Raw genomic sequence first — 26747 nt, 5'->3', positions numbered from 1 at the left:
ACCACGTCGGACTGTCGAGAGCGGCTAGAACAAGTACTGCAGCGGTTTCAGGCCCACAATGTAACTCTTCAAGAGGAAAAATGCAAGTTTCTTCAAAAGGGAGGTTCGGTGCCTGGGCCACCGGATATCTGCAGCCTGAATCCAGCATTTGGGATCAAAAGTTAAAGCAATTACAGCTGCACCAGAACCCTCAAATGCATCATAATTGAAATCATTCTTGGGCCTGGTGACCTTCTATACCAGGTTCTTGTCGAACTTGGCGACCATGGCAGCACCGCTACACGCTCTTTTACAGAAAGGCCTGCGGTGGCACTGGTCCAAAGAATGTGCTGCTGCTTTCCAGAAAACAAAGAAGCTGCTCACGTCGAGCCCAGTACTCTGCTACTACAACCCAAAGCGACCGCTTGTACTCAGTTGCGATGCATCCCAGCACGGACTGGGCGCAGTGATTTTGCATGTGCAACCAAACGGGGACGAAAGGCCCATTGCGTTTGCCTCTCGAACATTATCAGCAGCGGAACGCGCGTACTCGCAAATAAAGAGAAACATTGGCCATAATATATGGGTTGAAAAAGTTTCATCGATATCTGTACGGCCGTCGTTTTACGCTTTTCACGGACCACCAGCCATTACTCAGCATTCTAGGTGCCTGCAAGCCAATACCAACTTTGGCCGCTGTGCGCATGCAGCAATAGGTGTTTATCTTGGCGGGATATCGTTACGAGCTTAGGTATCGGAAAGGGTCCCAAATGGAAGTGCCCGATGTGTTATCGAGATTTCCACTTCCAAGTCAAGCAAAGGATGAAGAGGCAGACTGTTTGGCAGTTTTTGAAACGACGCCGGTGTAGGCCAGAGATGTCGCCAAGGCTACCAGACAGGACAAGGTGCTGTGCAAGGTTGCTGAACTTGCTCTTAGTGGATGGCCACTGCAAGTAGAAGCCGAGCTATGGCCATACCACACCAGACGAATGGAACTATTGCTAGAGCAAGGATGCGTGACATGGGGTAGCAGGGTCATTGTTCCACCCAAACTGCAAGAATATGTGTTGGCATTACTGCATGCTGAGCACCGTGAAACAGTCCGAATGAAGATGTTAGCTCGCGGCCTAGTGTGGTGGCCTGGGCTTGACGCAGCGATCGAAGCTGTCGTGAAAAGTTGCAAAATCTGCCAGGCAACGCAGAGTAGCGCTCCCCACACCCCTTTGGAACCCTGGCCTTTTCCCACTCGCTGCTGGCAAAGAGTACACGTTGATTTTTTCGAGTGCGAAGGTGCTTCATTCTTGCTGTGTGTCTACTCTTATTCTAAGTGGATTGATGTCTTTCACATGAAATCGACAACGGCCTTGAACACCATTGAACGGCTTCATACCCTCTTTGCTGCATACGAGTTGCTGGAACAGCTAGTGTTAGATAAAGGCCCTCAGGTTATGGCATGAGAGTTAAATGATTTTCTCGAGGCATGGGGAGTGCGTCACACATACAGCCCACCTTATCACCCGCAGTCTAATGGAGCAGCTGAGAGGTGTGTGCAAACAGTAAAAAAAACCTTGCGTAAGCAACTACTCCATGATAGCGCTTCCGGCAGCCACAGGACGCTACGAGAACGCCTAGACCATTTTTTGCTTGCCTACCGGACAACTACATGTGCAGTAACGGGCCCATCACCAGCCGAACCGTTTCTAAAAAGGGCGCCGCGTATAAAGCTGTCGCTGCTAAAGCCATCATTTCAAGAAGACGCTAAAGGGGCAACAAAAGTCCAAGGCTCAACGTGACCGAGGTCGCTCTCCATGGCACTTCTTCACGGAAGGGGACTGCGTCTACGTTAAAGGCTAAACCCCATTAGCGCGATTTTGTGCGCGACAGCGACGAGCGACGGGTTCGCGCGACGGATCGGGCCGTCGCTTGAACAGATCGCTCGGTCTTGTCGCGCGATCGCTCGGTTTTGCAAATCTAGAATCCGTCGCTCGTCGCCCGGAAGTGCTATGAGCGACTAGCCAATAGCGCAAAGCCGGAACTGGATGTACAAAACTCCAGTACTTCCGATTGTCGCACGGAACGAGCAAACGATTGAATTTAGGATAAGAACCTACTGCAAGACTTTCAGAAATATTTTATGCTGCTTTTTACAGGAAAATACATCAACTTAAGTTAATAAAGCACGCGTCACGCTAGTTTCGGCGCCTATATTGCTGCCCTCATACCGGCAACACTGGGGAGACGTCGCTCGAAGTTGTCGCTCGCATGGGGTGCAACTTGTAGGCGACGAGCGAACGCGACAGCCATCTCCATCGCGTCGCTTGTCGCTGTCGCGTGCAAGATCGCTTGCATGGGGTTTATACTTAAAACTGTCAGAGGGGAGAAAACAGCGTGGACTGAAAGTAAAATAGTGAAGGTCACTAGCCCTGTGACATACTTGGTGGACAGGATGAGCAAAGCGCATTTTGTTCACGTTGATCATCTGCGCCTGGCCAGTTATTTCCAGCATGCGGAAACGTCTACCTCCTGCCAGTTATCCCAGCCAGCCATTCCAAAGCACCTGCCGTACGCGGGCCCCCAGACAGTCCCGGCGGGTATGCCCGGGAGCACGACGGGTGTGCCCGAGCGGGACCAGTCCATGGAGGGAGACCATCAGCCAATGGGTAAACAAGAGCATCTTCAAATACATCCCGAGGATGAGGCAACCGTTCAGCCCACGACCCCCACACCAGCACGGCCCCTATGCCAAGCACCCGTCCAGCCCACGTCACCCGAGCCCCCTGCCGTACCACATAGAAGTTCACGACAGCGGCCCCAACCTGTTCGTTACGAGTCGGAGGACTTTCGTATAGGAACTTAACTTGTGGGGGAAGTAATGTGATAGTGCCGACAGGCGTCATTAAGTGTTTGTTATCAGATGTGGATAAGCAACCGCGAGCGCGTAGAAGAAGCACGCGCTGTTCCGAATAAAGAATTCTCTGTTCCGGAGCATGTTGGTCTACTTGCTCGTCACGCTGCGCGCCTGCGTGCGTCACCGTCCGCGCAGTACAGTACAAAGGGAACATAATTCTGTAACGAGAAAACTCGAAGACAAAGCCTCTTGAACGACAAAATATACATGTAAATGCAGAGGAAGGCCGATGTGCAATATCGTTGGGAAGTCTGTGGTAAGATATCCGAAACAGGTCCACATGCAATATCCTTTGGACATCCCCGGTATGAATTATCAGTGTCCGAATTATCGGTCGGCAACTGTAGCAAACACTGTGCAAAAGGCACTGGCAGATGTCGCTAAGTGTGCAGCGTTTGCCGATGATGGCCCTTGTGAACATGCAAGGTATGTCTGCAGGACATGAAAAGTGCAGTCAAGCGATCATGTCAGAGATGTCCACGGGACACATTGGACACACCCCTAGAATATCCATGCCCTGGCAGTGGATGTCCATACGATATCCATAGGACATCATTGTGGTCACTGGGACACGAGGCAACGAAATTCACGCTGCTTCAGCAGCTGTCATTCTAGCCCGTATGCGGGATATTGGGACCGATCACTGGCGAGCCACCTGTACTAACATATTAATGGCATGCATTCCACAATGGCACTTGCGGCTCATTGCTACATAGACCAGCAGCCAATTTTCAACTCGGCCACAATACCCTAAGCTATTAGGCCTAATCGGCACTACTTCATTGGCCACCGGTGACTAAAGCTACAGTTTGGTGTCAAATCTATGCACATTCTGCCCCATTCCCCCTAGCTCGCGCAGAAAGACAGCACTCGTCAAGCCACCATTCTTCTTGGATCATCCTCGCATGCTTCCACTCGCACCCAAAGCATACAGCAAGCGAGGTGCGATAGGATCTTATCGCTCTTTCTATCGCACTATTGCCGGCGCTTTTCGTGACAGCCCAACTCAAAACCATGACTTTCATGACTCGAAACCGTGGCTGGCTTCCCCTCGTACCACTGATGTGAAAATATTGTTGACACAGCACAAAATCTTATCTTTTGTCGCTGGCTCTCAAATTGAACAAAATAAATTTTTTCTCCTTCAAATTCGCTTTTTTGAGATAGGCCAATGATTCAGAATACAGTCAAACTCACTTACGATACCGGTTTTAACAAAATATTGATTATAACAATAAGAAGCTGCTGCACTGTCGACTGTTGTATGTTTTCACCCCCCATAGTGAAATAACCCGCTTACTACAATGCACCGACACTGCATTATCGGTTATAACGATGAAGTCTGGCTGCTGGGTGTCCGAGCCGAAAGGTAGTGAAATGCGAAATGCTTGAAAAGAAAAAAGAAAATGAGAAATTCGAGCCGTTGCACGAGGGGCCGCTGCTCCAACAGCTGCCACGCACTCATTTTCCCGCCATCTCTGCGCGGCTCTCTACCGTCGCCCTTCCCCCCTTCCGAACACAAATGGGCTGCGCCCATAGCTCTACACCGCCCCACTCTCCGAAACACAAATGGACCATGCCAACTGCGCCACAAGCAGATTGCTTGCATGTTGCTCGCTGGCTCCTCATTCAGTGCAGCTCTGCGAACAGCTTAATTGCTCGCGTTCGTTTTTGTTGGTTGTATCGAAGTCGTTCCAAGTCACGCGGTTTCTCAACTTCGCTTGACTCGCCTCCAAAACGGAAGATGGCTGATCCGCCCGCTGATCATTGGCAATGCACGCCGTTACCGGTGAAAAGAAAGCACACGGCTATAGACTGTCGTCCTCACAGGAGGCACGGTATGATTCAGTCCCTCTGGGGCTTCGTTTTCATGAGGAACCTTCCGATGCACTACGCAGAATGCTTGGATGTCTTGGAGAAGGATGTCGGCAAGTTTCGCGTAAAGTATGCATGGCTGACGGACATAGGCTTTCCTTGTGCAGGCCAGTGAGAAGTACGGGGCAAGATGCTTGCGGCGATCTCTGCTCAGCGTTTCTTCTGGGTTTCTCAAGCTGACAGGCTGCCGCAGCAGCCTTCTCGCAATTTTAAAAAGCCCCTTTTGGGGCCACCAATGTGATGCCTCGGCGGTGCTTGCATACCACTTGCCACCCGTGACACTTCTTTGCAGTTATAGCAGTGCCATTCCTTAACGCCGACAGCCGCGGTTTGTTACACACGATCGGAGCGCCCAGGAAGCGGTTAAACGAATGAACACAATCACCGGCTGGGCAAAGAACGGTGCCCTATATAGTTTTCTCATATCAGTTCTGCCATTGCCCTCTTGATTTTTTTCATGCAACCTGGTTATAACAATGGCATTTTTGTGGCACTTGAATATTGTTATAAGTGGGTTCGACTGTATTCTGCGGCCCCTTTGATGTAAGAAAAATCTATCAGCAGCTGTACTTATTTGCATAAAAGGTCGAATTTCTATAAAATAAAATTTCGATATAATGAAGCAAGTTGCTGATATTACTGACTTCATTAGAGTGAGGTTTAACTGAAGTGAAATCATGTACAATTACCTCTTGTTATATTTGGGCTAAAAAATCATGTTCTCCAGACAATAAATTAAAGAGAATTAAATACTTTGTTTTACAGAGAATTTCGCTATGATGAAGTTTGTCGTAATGATGTTTAACTGTACATCGGTTTCATAGAGAATGTGGTAGTGCCACAGAGAAGTCCGAATAATCGAGCAAATCCGCAAAATTCAGCACCCAAAAAATTGGTTGATGACGGTAGCATGATGCCCTTCACAGATATCCTCACAAGTTGGGTGTGCAATCTAGAGGCCCATCCCCGTGACACACTTTGACGATGCCAGCTAGTAGCAATGAGGGGAGGGGCACCTGTGTCTTGCCAAGCAGTCGGTAAGCAGCATCCAAGCGACAGTAGTGGTCATTGTCGAACTGGACACACAGGCGTGACAGTGCCACATCAAGTTGCTCCTCAGTCATCTCCAGGGTCTCCTGCAGCTTGGCACTTAGCTCCCTGCATCCATACAGCATAGTCACACGATCACACAAGAATGCAGAACAGAGCACATTACAAGCATGCCACTGTGTTAAAACAGCACTCTATATATAATTTGCTTTTCACAAAGGTATGTTCTTCAGGATTCTAGAGCTGTTGGTCTTCACTAAAGCACCCTACATTTCACCATCATGAAATTATGGAATTTCATATTTTCCCACTCTCCTGCACACAGTGCAAAAGCAAGGAGAGCAAATGCCCTCCTCCTCTCTTCTCCAGAGGGAGCCAGATGGCATCCCACAGACGGAGCAACCTCCTCTGAAAATTGTTTGTAAACGTAGACAATCACTTTACTGTGGGGCCGCATGCCAATTGGATTGCGCAAAAGAGCAAGGCATAGGTGCCGAAATCAGTGAGGACCGCTGGTAAACATCTTTGCTCCTCTTCAGTGTCATTAGGTGCCTTCCACTACATTTCAGTACAACTGAGTACATTATGTTGGCAAAAGGAATAATGTCAACCTCTGGTGCAGTATTCTCAAGCAATCCCTTTCAGCGATTGTCTCACTTTTGCAAAATTTTGTGAGACTTAACCCGCAAGGGCCAAGAGGAGCTTGTTTCGCACATATACCCACCTGGTGCGCATGCATCTAATATTTCTTTTTGAAAAATCTCACATAAGTGAAACTTTTTCCGAAAGTGATAGTCCGAGAACACATCCCCTGAACAAAGTCATCAATTGCTGATTGGTAAAGACTGTAAGGCGAACCAAGAGGCTGTGCTTGAAGTGAGTAGTCACCTACCCAACACACTGGTAGTGCCGAAAGGTGCTGGCTGCTTTGTGGCACGTCAATCCCAGCTGGATTGCACCCGGGTAGTCCTCCTCCTGCAGCAAAAGAACAGAGCAGACCGTCATTAAAATGTGAGGCACATAGAGCAAGAGCTGAGCTGTGCCCAAAGACATAAGCCAAGCATTGCACACATAAGGTTATCAGCCTTAAAGAATTCAATATTAGAGGGCCTTAGCATTCTTTTGCAGCCTGCAGGAAGAGGTGGCGGTCACAGCCATGATTTTGTGGAGCCAACCAGCCATGGTATCAATAGTTCCTGGAAGCTGTAGTTAGATGCGGCTCCTCAGGCAAGGCATGCTAGCATGTTCTTTATCTCGTGCTCCATGCTCGTGAACCTTCATCACCGGCACTGGAGGTGACAGTTACATCGCCACATGTCATCACTACCATTTCTGTCACGTGCCAGTTTTTCATGTGGTAACTAAGGTCACAGAACTCATCTGTCTAGCACTGCTTAGCTGTGAAATGCTCGCAGGCGGCAGTGACATAAGCTGTCATGACAGAACAGTAGCAGTAAGCAACAACTTTCTATTGTACAGCATAGAAAGCATAGCAGAAAATCACATTCGCTAATCTGCTTTGTCATAGCCATGCACTTCTCACTTTGTTGCAGGCAAGGCAGATAAATTCAGTCATTTGGTGTTCATTTTCAAAACACAAGCATATTACTTGTTTGCAGAAATACGTGCACAAGATTTTGATGCCTGTTGTCACATGTAGTGTGCAGTAGAGACATACACTTTGACAGTTCCACCTAGTAAATTTATTTCCTCAAATCGTCTGCGTGATCAAGACTAATTTGGACATATGTGGCATAGTGGCAGTGTAAGATGAATAATATTTTTCGCGAGTTTCGGTCCAACATTGCATTTTGCCAAGCTTTTGCAAGGGCAGCTCAGGTGAAAGCTTTCACCATGTCAGCAATATTAGCCAAGCTGCTGAAAATTACAAATTTGCATGATCACTGGTGCATTTTATATTGCACAGTATTGTCTCCGCCTGCCACAGTGGTAGCAAGAATATTCCGGCTAGTGTCCCAGCCGTATGTTCCTCTACATAATCCCACCTAGTACAGTGCTTGCTTTTTTAAGCAAGCTTACATCTACCACAGCACTATATATGTAGTGTCTGCCTCAGATTTCTGCCACAGCTTATCTCTCTTTCTTTCAGCCTTTTGTTAAACAAATCAATATGCAAAATAACATGATCTTTTCCTCTTGTCTGACACACCATAGATAGCAGTGATAATGGCGTTGATTTGGTATTCCCTTCTTGAAGCACACTGACCTTGATCCTCCGACACCTTGCAATTCATCCCATGACAGAATTTTCTACCAACCATTGAGCCTCTATTTCCTTTTCTTTGACTCTTTTTCCTTCCTTCAGCCTTCATTTGACTGACCAAACACAATATTTTTTTATATGGCAAACGTTAAAACAGTGCTGTAGGCAACACACTTTGCAATAATAAATCATTAAAGCAATTTTTACATGATTCATAATTCTATTTTGCTTCAAAGAGAAATCTATATAATTTAATGCATATTTGTTAGCTGGATTACAGGAGATGGCTAGCGATAGTGTGATAAAATAATGACAAAATCAACTTCACTTGATATCAGGTTAACATGCTGCATCAAAAAGGCTGATCAATGTTTCACAGCTCCTTTGCCTGAAGCAACAGCAAAGTATCAACAGTAACCATCCTTTACTCTCAGCTGTCAGATATAAGGAAAATTTAGACTAATTGTTTAAATTAGCCTGGTAATGTCAACAATCAAGAAGCTACTAAGCCTCCACGCAAAAATATGTTCGGCAGTTAATGTAGTGTGCAGGGTAACTACACCACCAATATGCTTAATGAGCACTCGGGATGTTACCAGACCGCCTCACAATGTGTGCTCCTGCACATGTTCCGCATTCTCCGGGGTTTAAGTCGCACCTTTGTATATGACACACCCTCTACTTTTAGTGATTTTCAAAGAAAAAATTGGTGTATAATAAACACCTGTGTATAAAACACACCTATTTAGCTCGGACATCATGATCAAATGTGACACTTGAATTCACATATAACAATATTCAAGCACCAAGAAAATCCCATTGATATAACCAGGTTGCACGAAAAATGCAGCGGGGACAAACATCCAAACATTTTATTTGATCAGCACAATGCGTTGGCGGGCTAATTGGTGCGAATCCATGAATACTTTTTTTAGCACAAAACAGCACACACAAGAAAGACGACCCCCCCAGCACAAGGCGCTACTCTCAACTGACATCACTTCATTGCATCACTACTTTACAGACAGCGGAATCTAGAAGAACATGCGCAGTGAGCACCGTGTGCAGGAACCACCAACATCCGATCACAAGACCGCACTCATGCGACAGAATAAAAAAAAACAAATTCAGTGCTGTACAAGGTTAAGGAAGGCACACTAATGCACTGTGACCCCAATGACTGAATAAAGAACGCTTCCGATAACTGCTTCCAGTGCTTCCGGTGGTGCGATATATGCTTCCGGTGGTGTCACGGCGCTTTTTCAAAATCGTGGTATCACGAAACATAGGTTTGCGCTTGCATATTTTAGAATGCTGAGCCAAATAGGAACCTGTGCCTGTTGGTATGGATCGCTCACGTTCTCTAAGGTGCTCGTTAACAAAGCGGCCTGACTGCCCTACATACACTTTGCCACATCACATAAGATTTGCCACATGGTATATAAGATTCCCTCGAGTTTGACGTAATAGTTCTGCAGAAACCTGCAAGGTGGAGAGAAGAAATGAATTAAAGGAAAAATAGACATCCACCCAATTATGACAATTGCTACAAAGGAAACCCACATGTTCTTCAAAACAAAAGCCTCACAGTAGAACAAAAATTTATCCTGGTCCAGGACACGAACCCGCCTTTCCAGGGCAGCCGCTCTACCATCTTAGCTAACCAGGTAGCAAACTCAAACTCTTGGCTTTGCTTCGTGTTGTTGACAAGTTCGACTTCGCCCTGCCACTTGCTAGCCGCCTGGTTAGCTAAGATAGTAGAGTGGCTGCCCCGGAAAGGCGGTGGTCCCGGGTTCGAGTCCCGGACCAGGACGAATTTTTCTTCAACTATGAGGCTTTTCTTTTGAGGAACCCGTATGGTTTTCCTTTGTAGCAATTGCTACGACTGGGTGGATGTCTCATTTTCCCTTAATTAATTACTTCTCTCCACCTTGCGGGTTTCCACAGAACTATTACGTCAAGCAAATATTATTGCTCCATAGAGTGATACAGAATCCGTGGCTGGTCCCAATCTGCCATTGGAACACACAACCTGCACTTCCATTCTGCCATTGGAATAGGATTGCTCCACACAGAGCAGAAAAACTTGATCTGGATCTACCATTGTATTTCAACATAAGACATCTTGTGCCAACCGAATGGTCAGCTGCTTTTCGGAGCAGTGAGAAGAAAGGAAAGCTGAGGAGAACTTGCAGTGCCATGGCTAGTGCCACCACCAGCACCAGCTGCTGTGAAACACGGCAATGATGGCAGCATATCAACAGAGCAGGAGTCCCCCTTTTGCCAGCACAACCACAGGAGTGGGTAGAGTCTTGTGACCGGCTGCTCCAATGGTGATACTGGGAGCACTCTGATCTGGAGTTTGGTAATCTGAAGGGGGCCCTTTGAATGGAGCCGGAGCACCCCTTTTTAACCATCCAATCAAGATCAACCTTTTCGGAGCATTCTAGAATGACCACCCGAAGATGCCATCAGTATGGGTCACACACAGTGAAGTGTGCAGTTCAGGCACTGTCCACAATGCTTTATCCACAGAGTGGCACTTGCACACTGCATCCAACCGTTTCATGATTCTGGCTCTGGAAAAATTCCAAGGCTGTATTTCCTGAAGCAACAGCCAATTATTAAGTCCACTGACAAACAACCTCAACACATAACAATGCTCACCTCGAGCAGTTCCCGAAGCCTGACATCAGTTTCTTGCTGAAAAACAAAAGAAAAGGAAAAGATTAGTGTTTTCGCACTGCATTTAACTCAATATGTAACCGTGTTTTGCTGAAAAGAAGGGGAAAGAAGGCACAAACTGATTTCTTGCCAAACATACAACATTAAATTTGAAAAGAACAGAAGCAATCAGCAAATATTGAGCACATTCAGACTGACTGTTCAAAACTTATCCTCACTTCATTAGAAACTTCAGAAACAATCAACTGTGAAGTATTTAGCTAACACCACGCACATGATGTGCATTACCCATGCACTACACATACAAAGTCTTTACATTCAATTGGTTGAAAAACAAGGGGCACTCCAGCTCCAGACACTTTTGTCTTTAACCTCAGGCAACACTGTGCTCATTATAAGCATGCACATGGTTTCCCATAGAGTCACTCCACATACAACGCATGTAGGTAGAGCTAAGTGCTGCGATTGTTTCCCAAGAAAGATAGCGGCAACTATGTCTCACCATAAATGTTAAAATTCTTTTCTTATAAGAAGCCACCGTGCAGTGCTCAGTAATATGCCAATGTTTGATATTTATCTACTGCATTCAGCATCAGTTTCAGCAAATGCTTCATTCGCTACTTGCAAAACAGTTCTGCCTGATAACCTTGACAAGAAGGCACATTTGCCTTGTCCAATGTTCCAGCTGCACCTAATTCCCAAAAATCAATTATTACAGCAGCACCAACAAAACATAACATGTGAGTACAAGACTGCAGTGTACAGTGCTGAATTCACAGCTAAATTTAATTAAAGAAATACTACACAATGTAGTTTACGAAATTGTTTAACAACTGAGACATGGACAACAGCCGCAGTGCTAATGGCAACATCTTATAATGGTTTTTCCAACCATAGCTTGTTATATTTTTGCATTCATGTCTGGTCATAATGAAGGAAAAGAAAAAGGCCATTACACATTTAAGCAGATCTTGTAGATCGGCAAATGCAATTTTCTTCAAAAAAATCATTCCTTAAACTTTGTTTGGAAAATTATGATTCAACAATCTATTTTCATGTCTCAAAAAATGAAAGTGTTTTTGCAACTAGAATACTCAGAAAGGTTATTCCAATTGAGGCATTATAGCTGTATGGGTTGAATTTTTTTTATTCATGCTCGGCTGATAGGGCTCATAAAAAGAAGGTTTGCCCCAGATGGTGAGCTTTCCTTGTATAACAACAAGCAAGCACTAGCCCTGGCTGTGCCTACACCAGCTCATTCTCGAATTTCCACCAGTGCTCCAGCAAAGGCCATGTTTCCCACATGCGAGAAGTTGACAGAAGAAAAGTTGTTGCCTCGCTGAGTTCATGGCGAAAGCTCTCAACAGCAAGATTTAAGTGCTGTGCCCTAAAACAAGGTTAGCTTCATGCACTGTTGCACAGATGGCCGTTTCCATAGCCATACTGCTGTTCAACAAAGGCCACAAAGGCTGTCAGGAGGTTTTAGGGGATTTGGGCATCCGTCAAACTTAGTAGTTCATTGCTCCAAACCACTGGACAGACCAGAGAAGAACTAAAAAAAAAAAAAATGTCTTCAAAACAGACAGCTGAAACTAATTTTCAACATCACCATGCAGCAAAGAATGTCCGCATGAAGGAGAATGCTTGCAAGGGTTCCGAGGACACGACCTACGCAGCGGGATAATTTTCAAGCTTTACACTTCTTTTGTAAAGATTGTCAGCCTTTGGCCAAACTTCATGCAAATTGATCCTCTGCAATAGTAATAAGCAAATAACCAGATAAGATGTTGAGAAACTAAATACAAATTCAAAAATAAAATGGTTAACTTTTAACTTCTTGGTAAATTACATTCAAGTTAGCTTTATTATTAACGAAAAAGTATCTGCAAGGAGCACCTACTCTTAATAATGATTATGTTGCCCCTGATGCCTTTGGACCAGCAGTGAAGTAGTATTTATCAATATATGTGATAATTTTATGTGCTTTGGTTGAACTGCTCGAACCTGCAGCAAGTAGTCTTTTTATCCATTTTCATTTCCATCATTCTTATTATTTCTATGTTTCAATTAAAATACAGTTACTTCTGCCAATTCTACTTAGGTTAATTTGACATTTCAGTTAATTTGACATTTCAGTTAATTTGATCCGGACCAAAAGTCTCGCCAGTGCTCATGCATCTCTATGGGCCCACACTTTTGTTATTTTCATGCTAAAATTGGCCTTTGCCAAATAATTCAAACTTGACTAGCCAGCATGTACGCACCTGACCCCTATGGTGACCTCGACAGCGACGCCTTCAGTGGCAGCGTCTATCTTTGCGGAGCTTAGAGTACAGTCAATGTGTTGAGCACATGTCATCTCTCATCGAAAACACCTAATTTTGACATGCCCTAGGGAGATTTTCAAACAATCAAGGCCACAATGTCTTATTAGGGCATTTAAATGATTCTAACATGCACCTTCCTTTTGTTTTTAAAATAAAATTGGGCTGTAAGTTGCCAGTGCAGTGGAAACGGACACAAAGCAAAAATTGCCTTCGCAACAGTCGCATGCTTTACTGCATAACAGGAATGTGCCAAGGCAGAGCTGACTTTAAAAACCCTGTGCCAAAGTTGACTTTAGAAACCCGATCGCCATTGTGAAACAAATTTTTTTTTGCTAAAAAAATCGGGTGTGTGTAAGATTTATACTCCATTTAGGAGCTTTCATGTTATTACTACATTAGTTTGCCACTTCCGACACATAGTAAGTGAGCGCGCGTTTGATTCAGGGGCGTGATAGAATCGGGCCAATACTGCCAAATGAATCTGCAGTGTTTTCACTTTTTTTTTCCACATCTTGTTTAATTCAACCAGCTGGATAATTTGAACAGTCATTTGTCCCTTCTGGGTCGAATCAACGAAAGTAGACTGTAACAGTTGATTGGTGCTATTCGTTTTATGGCTTCATCATCTGTTGCCTTTGTATGGCTGTAACTAACAAACATTGGACTTCTGAGTTCCCCTTATTTTTCATGGCCGAAAGCTGAACTCAGCATTTCAAGGTACTGCCATCCCAATTCCTGGTCACATATACGTTTCCAGTATTCTATAAACAGCAATGCATGTATGAACAAGCTGTTTATGTCTGTTGCCCTGCTGTTAATATTTCTTCACAGTTTTGCCTTGAGCGTGTAGTACACAGCCAATTGAACTGAAAAACTTTGTTAAATTGTATACCACTCTGTTGACATATTCTTTGTGCACTGATGATAGCAAATATCTTTGATATATTTGTCGTAATACCGCTCTCGCATATCACTGCCTTCTGTTTTGAAGAGTCAAAGGCCAGTCAACTTTATCAGTTTAACTTATTCCTTTGGCCTGTCTACTTCCTGTATTTAAAGTGTAAACTGGAATATAAGTCAAGATATTTTTCTGAAAAAAGCAGACTAAAGTCACCCCTCATCTTTTATAGCAGTCTTTAGAAGAATGTGAATCATTGTCTGGCCACCTAAGGTGTGTATGTTGGCAAATGCATAGCCCAAGCCACATCCATATGTAATTGTGATTGCTAGCATATTTTGTTGTTGCTGTGTCTTCTTGTGTTCACTCTTCTAATCCATCTCATGCATGATTTGTTTGTTATTTATTTTTTGTCTGGTCAGCAATGAGTAGTGGCATGTGGAGAGTTTTCAGTGGCGTTCAAGACACAAGTTGTAGACTTCGCCGATGCGAACGGCAACATGGCCACTCAGTGCCACCAGCTTGGCATTTCTGAAAAAAGCCTGTAATGTTGGAGGACACAAAATAATACTGTTGACATGCAACCCACGTAAAACATCATTTCATGGGTACCATGCAGAGCAACCCCGGTCTGAGGGCGCAATTGCAGACATTGTGCGGTAGTTTCTTGCACGGTCGCTATCAGTGATAGCGCCATTGTGAAAATGAGTGCATTTTGGTGATTTTATTTTACTGTTTTTTTTTTCACTTCAAAGTAGGGGTTCGGCATTACTCTCGCTTGACCTATATTCCGGTTTATACAGTATGCACATTTGATTTTGAATAAACTTTGACCTGATTTTTAAAAAAAAAAGAGAAAGGACTTGTTGTCCCCTCCCACTGACCAGAGCCTTGATGAGGTGCAGGGAGCGCAACAACCCCAACAGCTGCTGACGCCTGCGGCAGGCAGCCAGGAGGCCCAGGCTGGACACCGTCAGCTCGTGCTGGCTGCACGCCAGGCTCCTGTGGTGCAGCAACCAGAGAACAGCCATGACACAGGTAAGCCAATCGGCCCGAACACTCGAACGGCTTTCACGAATCGTCCCTTAAAACAGTAACTGAATTATCGTCAATGTTACCGCTTGAAGGCTCAGTTATTATGTTACTTAAAAAATGTAACTTATTGTGAGTGATAAATTAACTGGGTTATAGTACACACAAGCTTGCTCAAAATTTTTTTCAATCGGAAAAGCAGGTAATGAGTAACCAAGACAACTAACCTACATGCTTTCAATACAGGAAGAAATGACTAAAACTGTATGAACATTGCTGATAGTACTCTGTTTTCCTGTCATCATAGGCTACCATATGCAACAGGTGGCTACAAGTATAGAATGCTTGACCAGTCAGAACAACTTGAAACTACTTCACTACTTTATAAAAAATATTTTAGAATACTGCCTCAAAATCTACAATACAAATTTTCAATCTTCCACTTACTCACCTACTCGAGTTATACAATCACCTCTATGCTGCAAGATCCTTTGTGTTATCACTAATGTTTCACTTAGTGCCTCACTTTAATTGCATTTGCATGGTCTGGTGTGCATTTGTGCCTGCAAATTCTTATCAAACACATGAAATTCCCTGGAGGCATGCTAAAATATAAATACTGGCTATTCAAAGTATGAAATTTCTATCAATCATTCTATCTTGTGTTTACTACACACATTCAATGGAATCTGCATCAATACTTTATTCTTTATTCAGTGAGTGCCCCGCTTTGCCTATAAGGCGTTACAGCAGGGGGTTTACAGACTTATATAAAGCACTTCATCTATACAGCACACTTGCATCTCTTGCAGCCGGTTCCAATCTCTCATAGTCATCACAAAGAAGGAATTATAAAACATAGTTGTCCTTGCACGGTACTCTTTCACTTTGTGTTGGTGTTGATTTCGACTAGATATGTAATTGGATTCATCAAAGTAGTTATTACAAGCAATTACAGTGTTACCATGTATACCAGAAAAGAAAAACTTCAACCACAGTTTTTTTTTCTGCACGAAGAAAGCGATTCTCAACCCAATTCCATTTTCATTGCGGTACAACTGTCTGTCCGCTTGTACCGCCCTAAAACAAACCGTGCAGCTCTATTCTGAATTTTTTCAAGCTTATCTATAAACCTGGCCTGCATCGAGTCCCATACAGTGCATGCGTACTCCAAAATCGACCTAATAGATGTGAGGTAAGCTGTGTTCTTTAAATTCTGGGGTGCCCATCTTAGGTTACGCTGGATAAAGTTAAGAGCCCTAGCTGCTTTACCAACAACATAATCAATATTGGCATTCCATGAACCATTATGCGATAAAACAACACGAACAAGGTGAGCAACACATGGTTTCGTAGTAATCACATACATACTTATGGTGTAAGCCATTTCTATTTGTTTCTTTTTTGGAAACACACATGTACACACACTTTTTTGGATTCAACATCATTTGCCACTTCTGGCACCACCTTGTAATACGATCCAAATCGTCCTGCAAAGAAATTCCGTCATTTGCGTTTCTAATCTGCGGACATAAAACACAATCGTCGGCAAATAAATGTATGCACGACGAAATACCAACAGAAATATTATTAACAAAAGTAAGGAATAAGAGCAGTCCAAGGACGAAGTCTTGAGGCACGTCTGATGAGACACCAACATAGTATGAACACTTCTCATTTAAAAGCATGCATTGACACCTGTCAAACAAGAACCGTATTTTCGCGATTCTGAGCACCCCCCAATTCAAAGCACCCCCCCCTCTATTTTCGCAAAAAAATTGGGAAAAATGTTTGTATGTGAATCTAAGCACCCCCTTATTTGTCAGGAAGCGTGGGTAGCCAAGGCCGCCAAACGCGCTTGCTCACTCTCTCATCGAGCTGGAGCCGTCGGAGTCCCGAGGTGGCACGGCGTCCGCGGCGCGAGTACGCCGTACAGCTGGACTGTACGGATGTTTGGTGAAAGCTACAGAAAGCTTCCCCATCAACCATCGCAAAGTGGATTTCGGACGCTTCGAAGCGGGTCCAAGTATACGTTGTGGTCAAATCATTTAAGAACTGCTCGATCACAAACCACTTTGACGGAACGGAAGACGACCTGCTGTGGGATACCGAGAGCGGCGGTTCAAGCGGTGCGACAACTCGAGTGGCAGTGATAGTAACTGAGCATTCGACACAAGCGGTGGGTTCACTGTGTGCACCAATATTTCTTTTGAATGTTTGCAAAATAAAATGTTATTTCTCGGACCCGTCTCGTCGTGATGTCGCAGCGAAATGAGTGAGGGGGGCGGTCATTCTAGATTTTTCGAATCTAAGCACCCCCCCCTCACTTTGGGCATCGCGACTGTGAAAAGAGGGGGTGCTTAGAATCGAGTCAATACGGTAATTGGTTCTCTAAGTTCGTACATTCTGGTCAAAATTTGGACTCTGCAGTTTGACGAGGAGAAGGGAATGCGACATGGTGTCGAAGGCCTTTTAAAAATCTAAAAACACGTAATCTGTTTGCCCACCCTCGTCAACATTGGGAGCCAGCTCATGAAAGAACTCTACAAGTTACATGGCACAAGAAAAGCCCTTGCGAAAACCGTGCTGCTAATTTATAGGAACATTATTATCTGTAAGATGGGTCAATATGTGCTTAAATCGGATATGTTCAAAAAGTTTACACAATATTGTTACGGAAGGATGAATGAAGAGAGAGAGGAAGCAGAAGGTCGCGAGACGCTGGCTGCTGCGTGGGCTTACTAGTCAGCCATTTTAACCACATTGACTCTGCTTGTATATACCTTGTAAATACAGTCTTATATTCCCAACATCCCCGTAACATATTGGTGGGAGGTGTGGGGTATCATGGCTGGAAATGGAGCTCCGCAGTGGACATCGCATCACCGTCCTCGCCATGAATGACGGTGAGCACTTGGGATCAATGTCGTCGTCGTCTCCGACGTCCCCATCGCCTGCTACGTCGCTGTCGCGTTCGGTTGTGGTTGTGCAACCCAAGGATCCCGGAACTTTCTGCAGGACTGATAGTGGCGACGTTGAAGAGTGGGTGGCTATGTATGAACGTGTGAGTGGAATAAACAGATGGGACCCTATGCTTATGCTAGCTGACCTGTTTTTCTACCTAAGAGGCACAGCAAAGGTGTGGTTCGAAAACCATGAAGAGGAGCTGACCAGATGGGACACGTGCAAGGAGAAGTTAACAGAGTTGTTTGGCAAACCAGCCGGTCGTAATAGTGCCACAAAGCAGAAACTGGCCTCTCGTGGCAGTTCGCAGTTTGTACGCAGTTTCCCTGTGCCACGTTGTGCTTCTGACATGCGCTGCTTCGTTGGGCTGTGTTCTTACTTTCGCCGTTTCGTCAAAAACTTCGCTGACGTTGCTCGGCTTTTGACAGATCTTCTAAAGAACACGCCGTTCTCATGGGGCCCTGAGCAAGCTCACGCATTGTGGGGATTCGCGACCCTCGTGCCTCCCCTGATATCTTGTTTTCCCGCATAGCCCCGTCTCCGTGTGGCGTCGGCGCGTGGGCCGCGGCGTCGGAGTGGTACAAGCGTGGTGCGAGAGATGGCGCGAGCGTCGCACCGCTGCGCGGTTACTTTGTTTCGGGAAAGACAAGGCGCTCGCTCTCTGGGGTTCGAGACAGCAAGCAGCACGGACGTGCCGCGCATGCAGCGACCCTCTTCCCCGGCGGGTCGGCGCGCGGCGGGGACGTCTCCCGCGTGCGCGCCGACCCATGCTTCTGCGAGACCGCCTCGCGTGGCCGCCTTCGAATGCGCCACGATTCGCGTGACCATACACGCGAACGACCAGGCGCTGGGATCCAACATGGGGCGAACATATTCGCTCGCGAGGTCGCGGTGAGTCGGACTTCTAGATTTGTCGCGCGCCCATCGGCATGTTTTGTGGATAGCAACTTGGCTAGCTGGCATTGAACTATGAAAGGTGCAATAAATGTCCTTGTGATTGTTTGCACTACTGTGTTGTCGTTCCTTTTTCCCAAGAGTACGGTGTGAGAATCCCACATCAGACCCCACATCTCCCACAGCGTTCGCCGCTATCATTGGGTTTCTGACCACCCCTCCCACAATTGCCCACTTTGATCCATCTGCACCGACTGAAGTACACACTGATGCAAGCGGCCACAGCATTGGCGCTGTTCTCGCCCAACAGCGGAATGGCACCGAGTGCATGATAGCTTACGCCAGCCGCCTGCTGTCACCTGCCGAGAGAAATTACTCCATCACCGAGCGGGAGTGCTTGCTTTAGCTTGGGATGTCGCCAAATTCCGGCCATATTTGTACGGCTGCCCGTTTTTGGTGGTTACAGACCACCACGCCCTCTGCTGGCTGTCTTCGCTGCAGGACCCCACAGGACCGCTTGGTCGCTGGGCCTTGCGGCTCCAGGAATTTTCATTTAGTGTCCATAACACGACTGGGTGCCTCCACAAGGACGCTGACTGCCTCTCACGTCCCCCTGTGGATCCTCCCAATCCTGTTGCGCATGATTCGGTGAACTGCGTGATGGCTTTGACTGACATGACCGACATGCGCGCTGAACAACAATGCGACGCATCCTTACAGTCCATCATTGTCAGGGTGTAATCTGGCAGCATCTGGTGCCGCATGTTCGTGCTGCACGACGCCATTCTCTACCGCCTCAATATCAACCCTGACTACCCTGAGTTGCTCTTTGCCCTTCCTCATCATCTGCGATCTGTCGTTCTCGAACAACTTCACGATGCACAGACGGCGGGACACCTTGGAGTATTGCGTAAATACGACCGCGTACGAAGCCGGTTCTTCTGGCCGGGTCTCTACAGCTCTGTGCGTCATTATGTCGCAACTTGCGACTTGTGTCAGCGCCGGAAGAAACCTCCCCTGCCACCTGTCGGCCGACTCCATCCAATTGAAGTTCCCTCTGAACCATTCTTTCATGTAGACCTTGACCTGCTTGGCCCTTTTCCGACGACGACTAGAGGGATTAAGTGGATCGCTGTCGCTACTGATTACGCGACACGCTACGCGATAACAAAGGCGTTGCTGACTAGTGCAACAGACGTCGCTGATTTTCTCCTTCACGACGTCATTCTCCAGCATAGTGCACCTCGACAGTTACTTACAGACCGCGGCCGCTCGTTCTTGTCTCGAGTTGTGGACAACCTCCTCCGCTCTTGTGCCACTGAGCACAAGCTGTCCACTGCCTACCAACCACAAACAAACAGTCTTATGGAACGTCTCAACCGAACACTCACAGAGGTGCTGTTGATGTACGTTTCCAACGATCACCACGACTGGGACGCCACACTGGCCTATGTGACATTTGTGTATAACTCGTCCCAGCATGACACCGCAGGATATTCACCTTTTTATCTTTTGTATGGTCGCGACCCCACTTTTCCCTTTAACACCATCCTACCTTTGTGCCCCGCATTGCCATTGAGTACGCTCGTGAAGTTATTGATTGCGCCCACATGGCACGTCAAGTCGCTCGATCTCGCTTATTAGCCTAGCAGCATCTGCAAAAAAAAGCGTTACGATCGGTACCATAGCGATGTTCAGTTCGCCTCAGGTGCTTGGGTGCTGCTTTGGTCACCATGTCGCCGGGTCGGCCTCTCCCAGAAGCCTCTCTCTCGCTCTACAGGGCCTTATGAGGTCCTATGTCAAGTTGACGACATCAATTACGAGATCACGCCGTTACAGTTTCATCCATCCTCAAGTCCACTGCCTGTTGACGTCGTGCACGTTTCGCGGCTGAAGCCATACTTCGTTTGCAGTTCGCCTACCATGCGCCGAGACAGCGCTTCAGCACCCGGGGGTCCCGTTACGGAAGGATGAATGAAGAGAGAGATGAAGAAGAAGATCGCGAGACACTGGCTGCTGTGCAGGCTTACTAGTTAGCCATTTTACCCAATTGACTCCGCTTGTATATACCTTGTAAATACAGTCTTATATCCCCAACATCCCCATAACAATATCGATGTTAATAAAATGGGCTGGTAATTTGCTAAGTCCTTTTTTTAGCCACCCTTATGAACCAGAACAACATGGGAAATTTCTCAATCATCGTGTAAAGTGCCTGTTGAAAGGGACTTAGTGTAAATTATATAAAGGTAAAGCAAAATGGGCACAGCACATCACTTCAGTACATGAGGAGAGATACCATCAGGACCAACTGCTTTGGATTCGTCTTGGCTTTCAAGAAGAGAATGTATACCACGAACACTCAGTTCCACTGGCAGCATCAGTGGAAACGTGCTTGGGTGCGGTTGGGAAGGAGCGTCATGCTTGGGTAAAAACACGGATTGGAAATACATATTTAAACATGTGGCTTTAGCTTCCTCATCAACTATAACTGTATCAGTAAAATTCAGTTCGCTGACTCCAACATTATCAGAGTTAGTTAGTTAAATGGGGTTTAATGGCGCAAAAGCGGCTGAGGCTATGCTGCGCCAAACACGAGGTGTTTTAAAATCCACTTTATGAAGGAAAAGGCTTTGTTAATCTATATTTTATGTAAAAAGCCAGTGTCATCTAGAAATTTACGAACGTCACATAATGGTACTAGTGGGTCATCACCTAAAATTAGGGCAGGTTGTAAAGGTATGTGTAGTTGATAGTATAACTTGTGCAAAAGTATTCGTCTGTGTGTTTCAGTCTCCGTACATGTGAGTAATATGTGCATAACTGTTCGTGGCTGTTGACATTTCGCGCATGTTGGTGTGTCTTCTTTCGTAAGCAATTGTGTGTGAGGTGTGTGTGCCCAATGCGTAGTCGGCATAAAACTACTTCGATGAACCGCTCCTGATGATAGCATGACTTCTGCTCGCCAACTATGGGTTTCGTGAGATGTAGCTTGTTGTTGGCACAAAGGTCCCATTCGCGTTACCATTTTACCGTTAAGGCTTTTCTAATTGCACGGATGCTATTTTTATATGGGAGTGTTGTGTTTGTAATGTCTTTGTGCGCTGCCATCAATGCATATCTATCAGCTGCTTCGTTACCCGGTATCCCAACATGGCTTGGGACCCAGCAGAAACGAATTGACCTCCCGTATTCGTTAAGCACCACCATGTTTAAAATGTCTCCAATCAAGGGTTTACACTCAGGTTTAAAATGTAGAGCCTTTAGTGTGCTTAGAGAATCTGTGTATATGACTGCATTTTTGTGTTTATCAGCGATAATCTTTTTTACAACAACCCATATAGTGAAAACTTCGGCCGTGAAGACAGAGGCGTGTTGTGGCAATCGAATACTTTTTTCCCAATTTTCCTTTACACCCCCACACCCACGTGCTCTTTCGTTTTAGAGCCATCAGTATAATATTGCATGTTATTTTGATATTTGTCCTGAAGTGTACGGAATTCTTGTGTGATGTGTTCGCGTGGGGTGTTTTTCTTCTTTAAATGTATCAATGTCCAGTCACATAGCGGTTCAAGATCGTACCATGGGGGCAAACGCTGTGGCTTTCTGGCAACCTGTAGGACTTTGCAAGGAATGTTATAATCCCGAACATATTCCTCATGTCGCAGGAGAAGCGGTTTAATCGTGTTCGGTTTATTTGTGTAGTGTAGGCGTGAGTTGCATTGTGTGAGGATGTTGTAGCATATGTGTTGTGGTGATGACTGAATTCTTAGTACGTAGGAAAAAGTGAGTAATGCTCTGCGCTGATGTAATGAGGGTTCATTACACTCAACATATAAACTTTGGACAGGTGACATTCTGTAGGCGCCACTTGCCAGTCGCAGTCCAAGGTTATGTACTGGATCAAGTCGCATGATGTAGGACTATCTGGCTAAGCCTTAAACCACGGAGGCGTAGTCTAAAAGGCTACGCACAAGAGACCGGTAAACACGTAAAAGGCACGTTCGGTCGGAACCCCAGTGCTTATGAGACAAAACTTTAAGGATATTTAGAGCTTTATTTGTTTTATTCTTTAGTGCTTTTATGTGGGTTAGGAAATTAAGTTTGGTGTCAAAGGTTATTCCTAAAAACTTATGATCTTGTTTCACCGGCAATATGGTGTCGTTCAATTTTAGGACTGGATCGCTGTGTAGCCTTCGTTTCTGAGAGAACAAAACAGTAACTGTTTTCTGTGTGGAGAAACGGAAACCATTTTTGTTAGCCCATTGCGTAAGTTTATTTATTGTCATTTGAAGCTGCCTTTCACAGGTTGGCAAACTTGAGGCAGGGCAAGCTACTTGGAGATCGTCTACGCAAACAGAGTGCATAAGAGATGACGGTATAATCTTATTATTTGAATTCATCTTTACTATAAACAGCGTCGTGCTGAGAACACAGCCTTGTGGAACGCCATTTTCCTGTGTAAATGTATTAGAGTAAACTGAACCCAGACGTACCTGAAATGTTCTGTTAGACATAAAATCAGCTAGTCAATTCAGCATTTTACCACGGATGCCGAGGTCAGCCAGGTCTCTTAAAATTCCATATCTTTATGTGGTATCATAGGCTTTTTCTAAATCGAAGAAAACTGCAATACAGTATTGTTTGTGTAAAAATGCATGTTGAATTTCATGTTCAAGACGGACAAGATGGTCGGTGGTTGAACAACCCTTTTTATATCCACACTGATGCGGGTCTATGAGGTTCCTTGATTCTAAAATAAATGAGAGTCTTATATTGATAATGCTTTCGTATGATTTTGCCAAACAGCTTGTGAGGGCAATTAGTCTGTAGCTGCTTGCGGATGTTGGGGATTTACTGGCCTTTAGAAATGGAACTACTACTGTTTTTTTCCACTCTTCGGGCATTACACCAGATTCACAGATTATGTTGAAAAATTTAAGGAGAGCGTCTACAGATGCCTGAGATAGATGGGCCAGCATGGCGTAGTGAATACGATCGTGACCTGGCGCTGTTGTTTTCCCTGCAGAAAGGACTCTGTTTATTTCTTGTTGTGTCAGATGGGCATTGTACGGTTCATTTGACGCGCCAGTAGTGGGCAGCTTCTGTTTTTCAGCGGACTGTTTGTATTGTAAAAATTCCTCTGTATAATTCCCTGAACTGGATACATCACGGAAATGTTCACCAAGTATATCTGCCTGTTCTTGTATTGTTGTTTGTGTGCCTGGACATGTAAGTAGTGGAATTGTGTACGATGAGTACTCTCCTCTAAATTTCTTGACCTGGTCCCACATTCGTTTTGATGTTACTGTACTGTTGATTGAAGATATGTATTTTTGCCATGAAGATTTTTCAGCCTGTCTTCTAATGAATCGTGATTTGGCTTTGGCTTGTTTGAAGTTTAGGAGGTTGCAATAGGTGGGGTACCTCCGTAGGATTCCCCAGGCCTTATTTTGTTCTTTTTTAGCGTTGGCACACTCCTTCGTCCATCAGGGGTTTAGCCTTTTGCTCACAATTCCCGATGACTGGGGTATCGCCTTTTCTGCCGCTGAGATTATTACCTCAGTGAACGTTTTGTTAAGTTCATGAACGCTTAGGTCTGGCGAAAAGACATCTTCCAGTTTCGAATTTTCCGATAAGAGCTGCCAATTAGCGAGCTTTAGTTTCCATCGACGTGGCCTAGTGGTTAAGGTTGGTGGTGATGATAGGAGTTTAATGACTGCTGGTAAGTGATCACTACCATATGACGTGTCGAGGGCCTCCCACCTAAGATCATTAAAAAGAGATGGTGAGCAAAAAGCTAAATCTAAACAGCTAAAACTGCGGGCAGTTGGTGAAAAGTACGTTGGGGCACCTGAATTTAAAAGGCAGATATCATTGGATAGGATAAAATCTTCAACCAGCTGTCCTCTTTGGTCAGTTTTGACGCTGCCCCAAAGAGTACAATGAGCATTAAAATCCCCTACTAAAACAAATGGTTCTGGTAATTGATCTGTTAAATTTTCTAATTGTTTAGTAGTGAAGTGGGTGTGGGGTGGAATATACAGTGAGCAAATGGTGATGGTTTTGTAAGATAGAATGGTGACAGCTACGGCTTCTAAAGATGTATTCAATTGGACGTTTCGGGTGGGGAGTGCTGCCCTGCACGACTATAGCCACACCACCTGACAAACGGGTGGAACATTCGCAGTCCCTTCGGACAACGGTGAAACCTTTGAGAATTTGACTATTTTTTGGACCGAGATTTGTTTCCTGAAGACATACAGCAACTGGTGAAAAGATGTTGATGATGTCTTTGATGTCACCTTGATTGTGCATGAGACCTCTACAATTCCAATGAATAATAAAAGCCATTTTAAAATTAAAAGGTAATAATTGGCACTACGGAAAGGGTAAGAGGTGAGATGTTAGGTGACCTGGATTTAAAAAGGCTTATGCAAATGAGCAATAACCTTCAGGTTATCGCTTTCTTATTCTGAGGGGTTATTGGGATTTTGTCCCTTTTACCGCGCTCAAGAGAGCGCTTGTCCTTTGGTGTCAATGACACCAGGGTTTTTGCGTCGACCTCCATTCCTCTCTCTGAGGCGCTGGAGGATCGAGAGTTAGGCGCCCGAGACACGTGTCTCGGGCCTTGGAGTTCGCTTGATCTTAGGGCCCTGCGGGACTGGTGTCTGCAGGGCCTCTGAAGAGGATGGAGCAGCGCCGGCTGCTTCCACCACGGAGGAGGGAGGGGTCACTGCGGGACCACTACGCGTGGGCTCGGAGGACTCCTGAAACCTCTGTGACGCTGCCCCCATCTGCGTCACATCGGCGTAACTTCTTCGCGGAAGGTATGATAGCCGCTTCCTGGCTTCATAGAACGAGATTTTTTCTTTGACTGTTAGAGCAATTACTTCTTTTTCTTTTTTCCAGCAAGGGCAACTCCGTGAGTAAGCTGGATGATCACCCTTGCAATTTACACATTTTGCAGGAGCATTGCAGTTATCAGAAGGATGGTCATTGGCACTACATTTCGCACATGTTTCTTTGCCTCTGCATGATTGTGATCCATTCCCAAACTTCTGGCACTTGAAACACCGCCTCGGGTTCGGTATGTACTGCCTCAAGTTGATTTTCAAATATCCTGCGTCGAGTGAACTAGGGACTGTGCTGCTACCAAACGTCAATATCATATGTTTCGTCGGAATCTGTTGGTCATTGCGTCGTAGTGTGATTCTCTGTACCTTATTTAGTTTTGCTTCTGAAATCCTTCGAGGAGCTCTTCATCACTGAGGTTCAGGAAGTCTTCTTCAGATATAACTCCTCTGCTTGTATTCAGTGAGCGGTGTGGAGAGATTATCACTTTGATGTCACCGATAGTGGTGAGTTCGGCGAGTTTTTCTAGTTGATCTTTTTTGGTCAGTTCAAGGAGGAGGTCTCCGCTAGCCATCTTCGAGGCTTTGTAACCAGCTCCAGTGTTTGCCAGTGTTTGCTAGACATTTCAAAACTGTGAATGGTGACAGTTTTCTTACGGTTGTGTTGCCTTCACTGTGAAGAACGTGGTATTTTGGAAATGAGTTTTCGGTTGGTTTTAAAAAGAACTGGAAAGTTGCTTCGGTGCGACCTCTTTTCAGAGGCCGATCTAAAAGTCGCGGGAACGCTTCTGCCATTGGATAGCTTGAAAATTCGGCAGCGGTGGTAGCCACCCACCACCGAGCCCAACAAGGGGACGCTGCATGTTCCAAGAAACCTGCAGACGCCAGCTATACACCGCCACTATAACCTAATTTATATACTCAAGGTTGAATATATGACACACGGTTAACCCTTGCCGCCCGGAAATACGGAAGTAAGAATAAGTGAGTAGAAGACAGGAAAGATTGAAAGTGAGAGAGACAGAAAAAGATTGAAGAGGGGGACAGGAAAAGGCGA

The 26747-nt window shown here is 45.4% G+C and overlaps 1 protein-coding gene across 1 annotated transcript in view; it reads right to left on the bottom strand.

Moving 5' to 3' along the window:
* Positions 1-26747, bottom strand: part of Vps50 (vacuolar protein sorting 50) — a 199116-nt gene that overhangs the window by 130405 nt on the left and 41964 nt on the right. The window contains exons 6-9 of the mRNA XM_065439255.1: positions 14831-14948; positions 10704-10739; positions 6705-6787; positions 5779-5920 (exon numbers count right to left, since the gene is read on the bottom strand). Coding sequence (XP_065295327.1) covers positions 5779-5920; positions 6705-6787; positions 10704-10739; positions 14831-14948 — 379 coding nt within the window. The remainder of the gene's footprint in view (positions 1-5778; positions 5921-6704; positions 6788-10703; positions 10740-14830; positions 14949-26747) is intronic.

The sequence above is a fragment of the Dermacentor albipictus genome, chromosome 1 (assembly GCF_038994185.2).
Source record: "Dermacentor albipictus isolate Rhodes 1998 colony chromosome 1, USDA_Dalb.pri_finalv2, whole genome shotgun sequence".
Lineage (NCBI taxonomy): Eukaryota > Metazoa > Arthropoda > Arachnida > Ixodida > Ixodidae > Dermacentor > Dermacentor albipictus.
The sequence above is the reverse complement of the archived record's forward strand: the minus strand, read 5'-3'. Positions and strand labels throughout refer to the sequence as shown.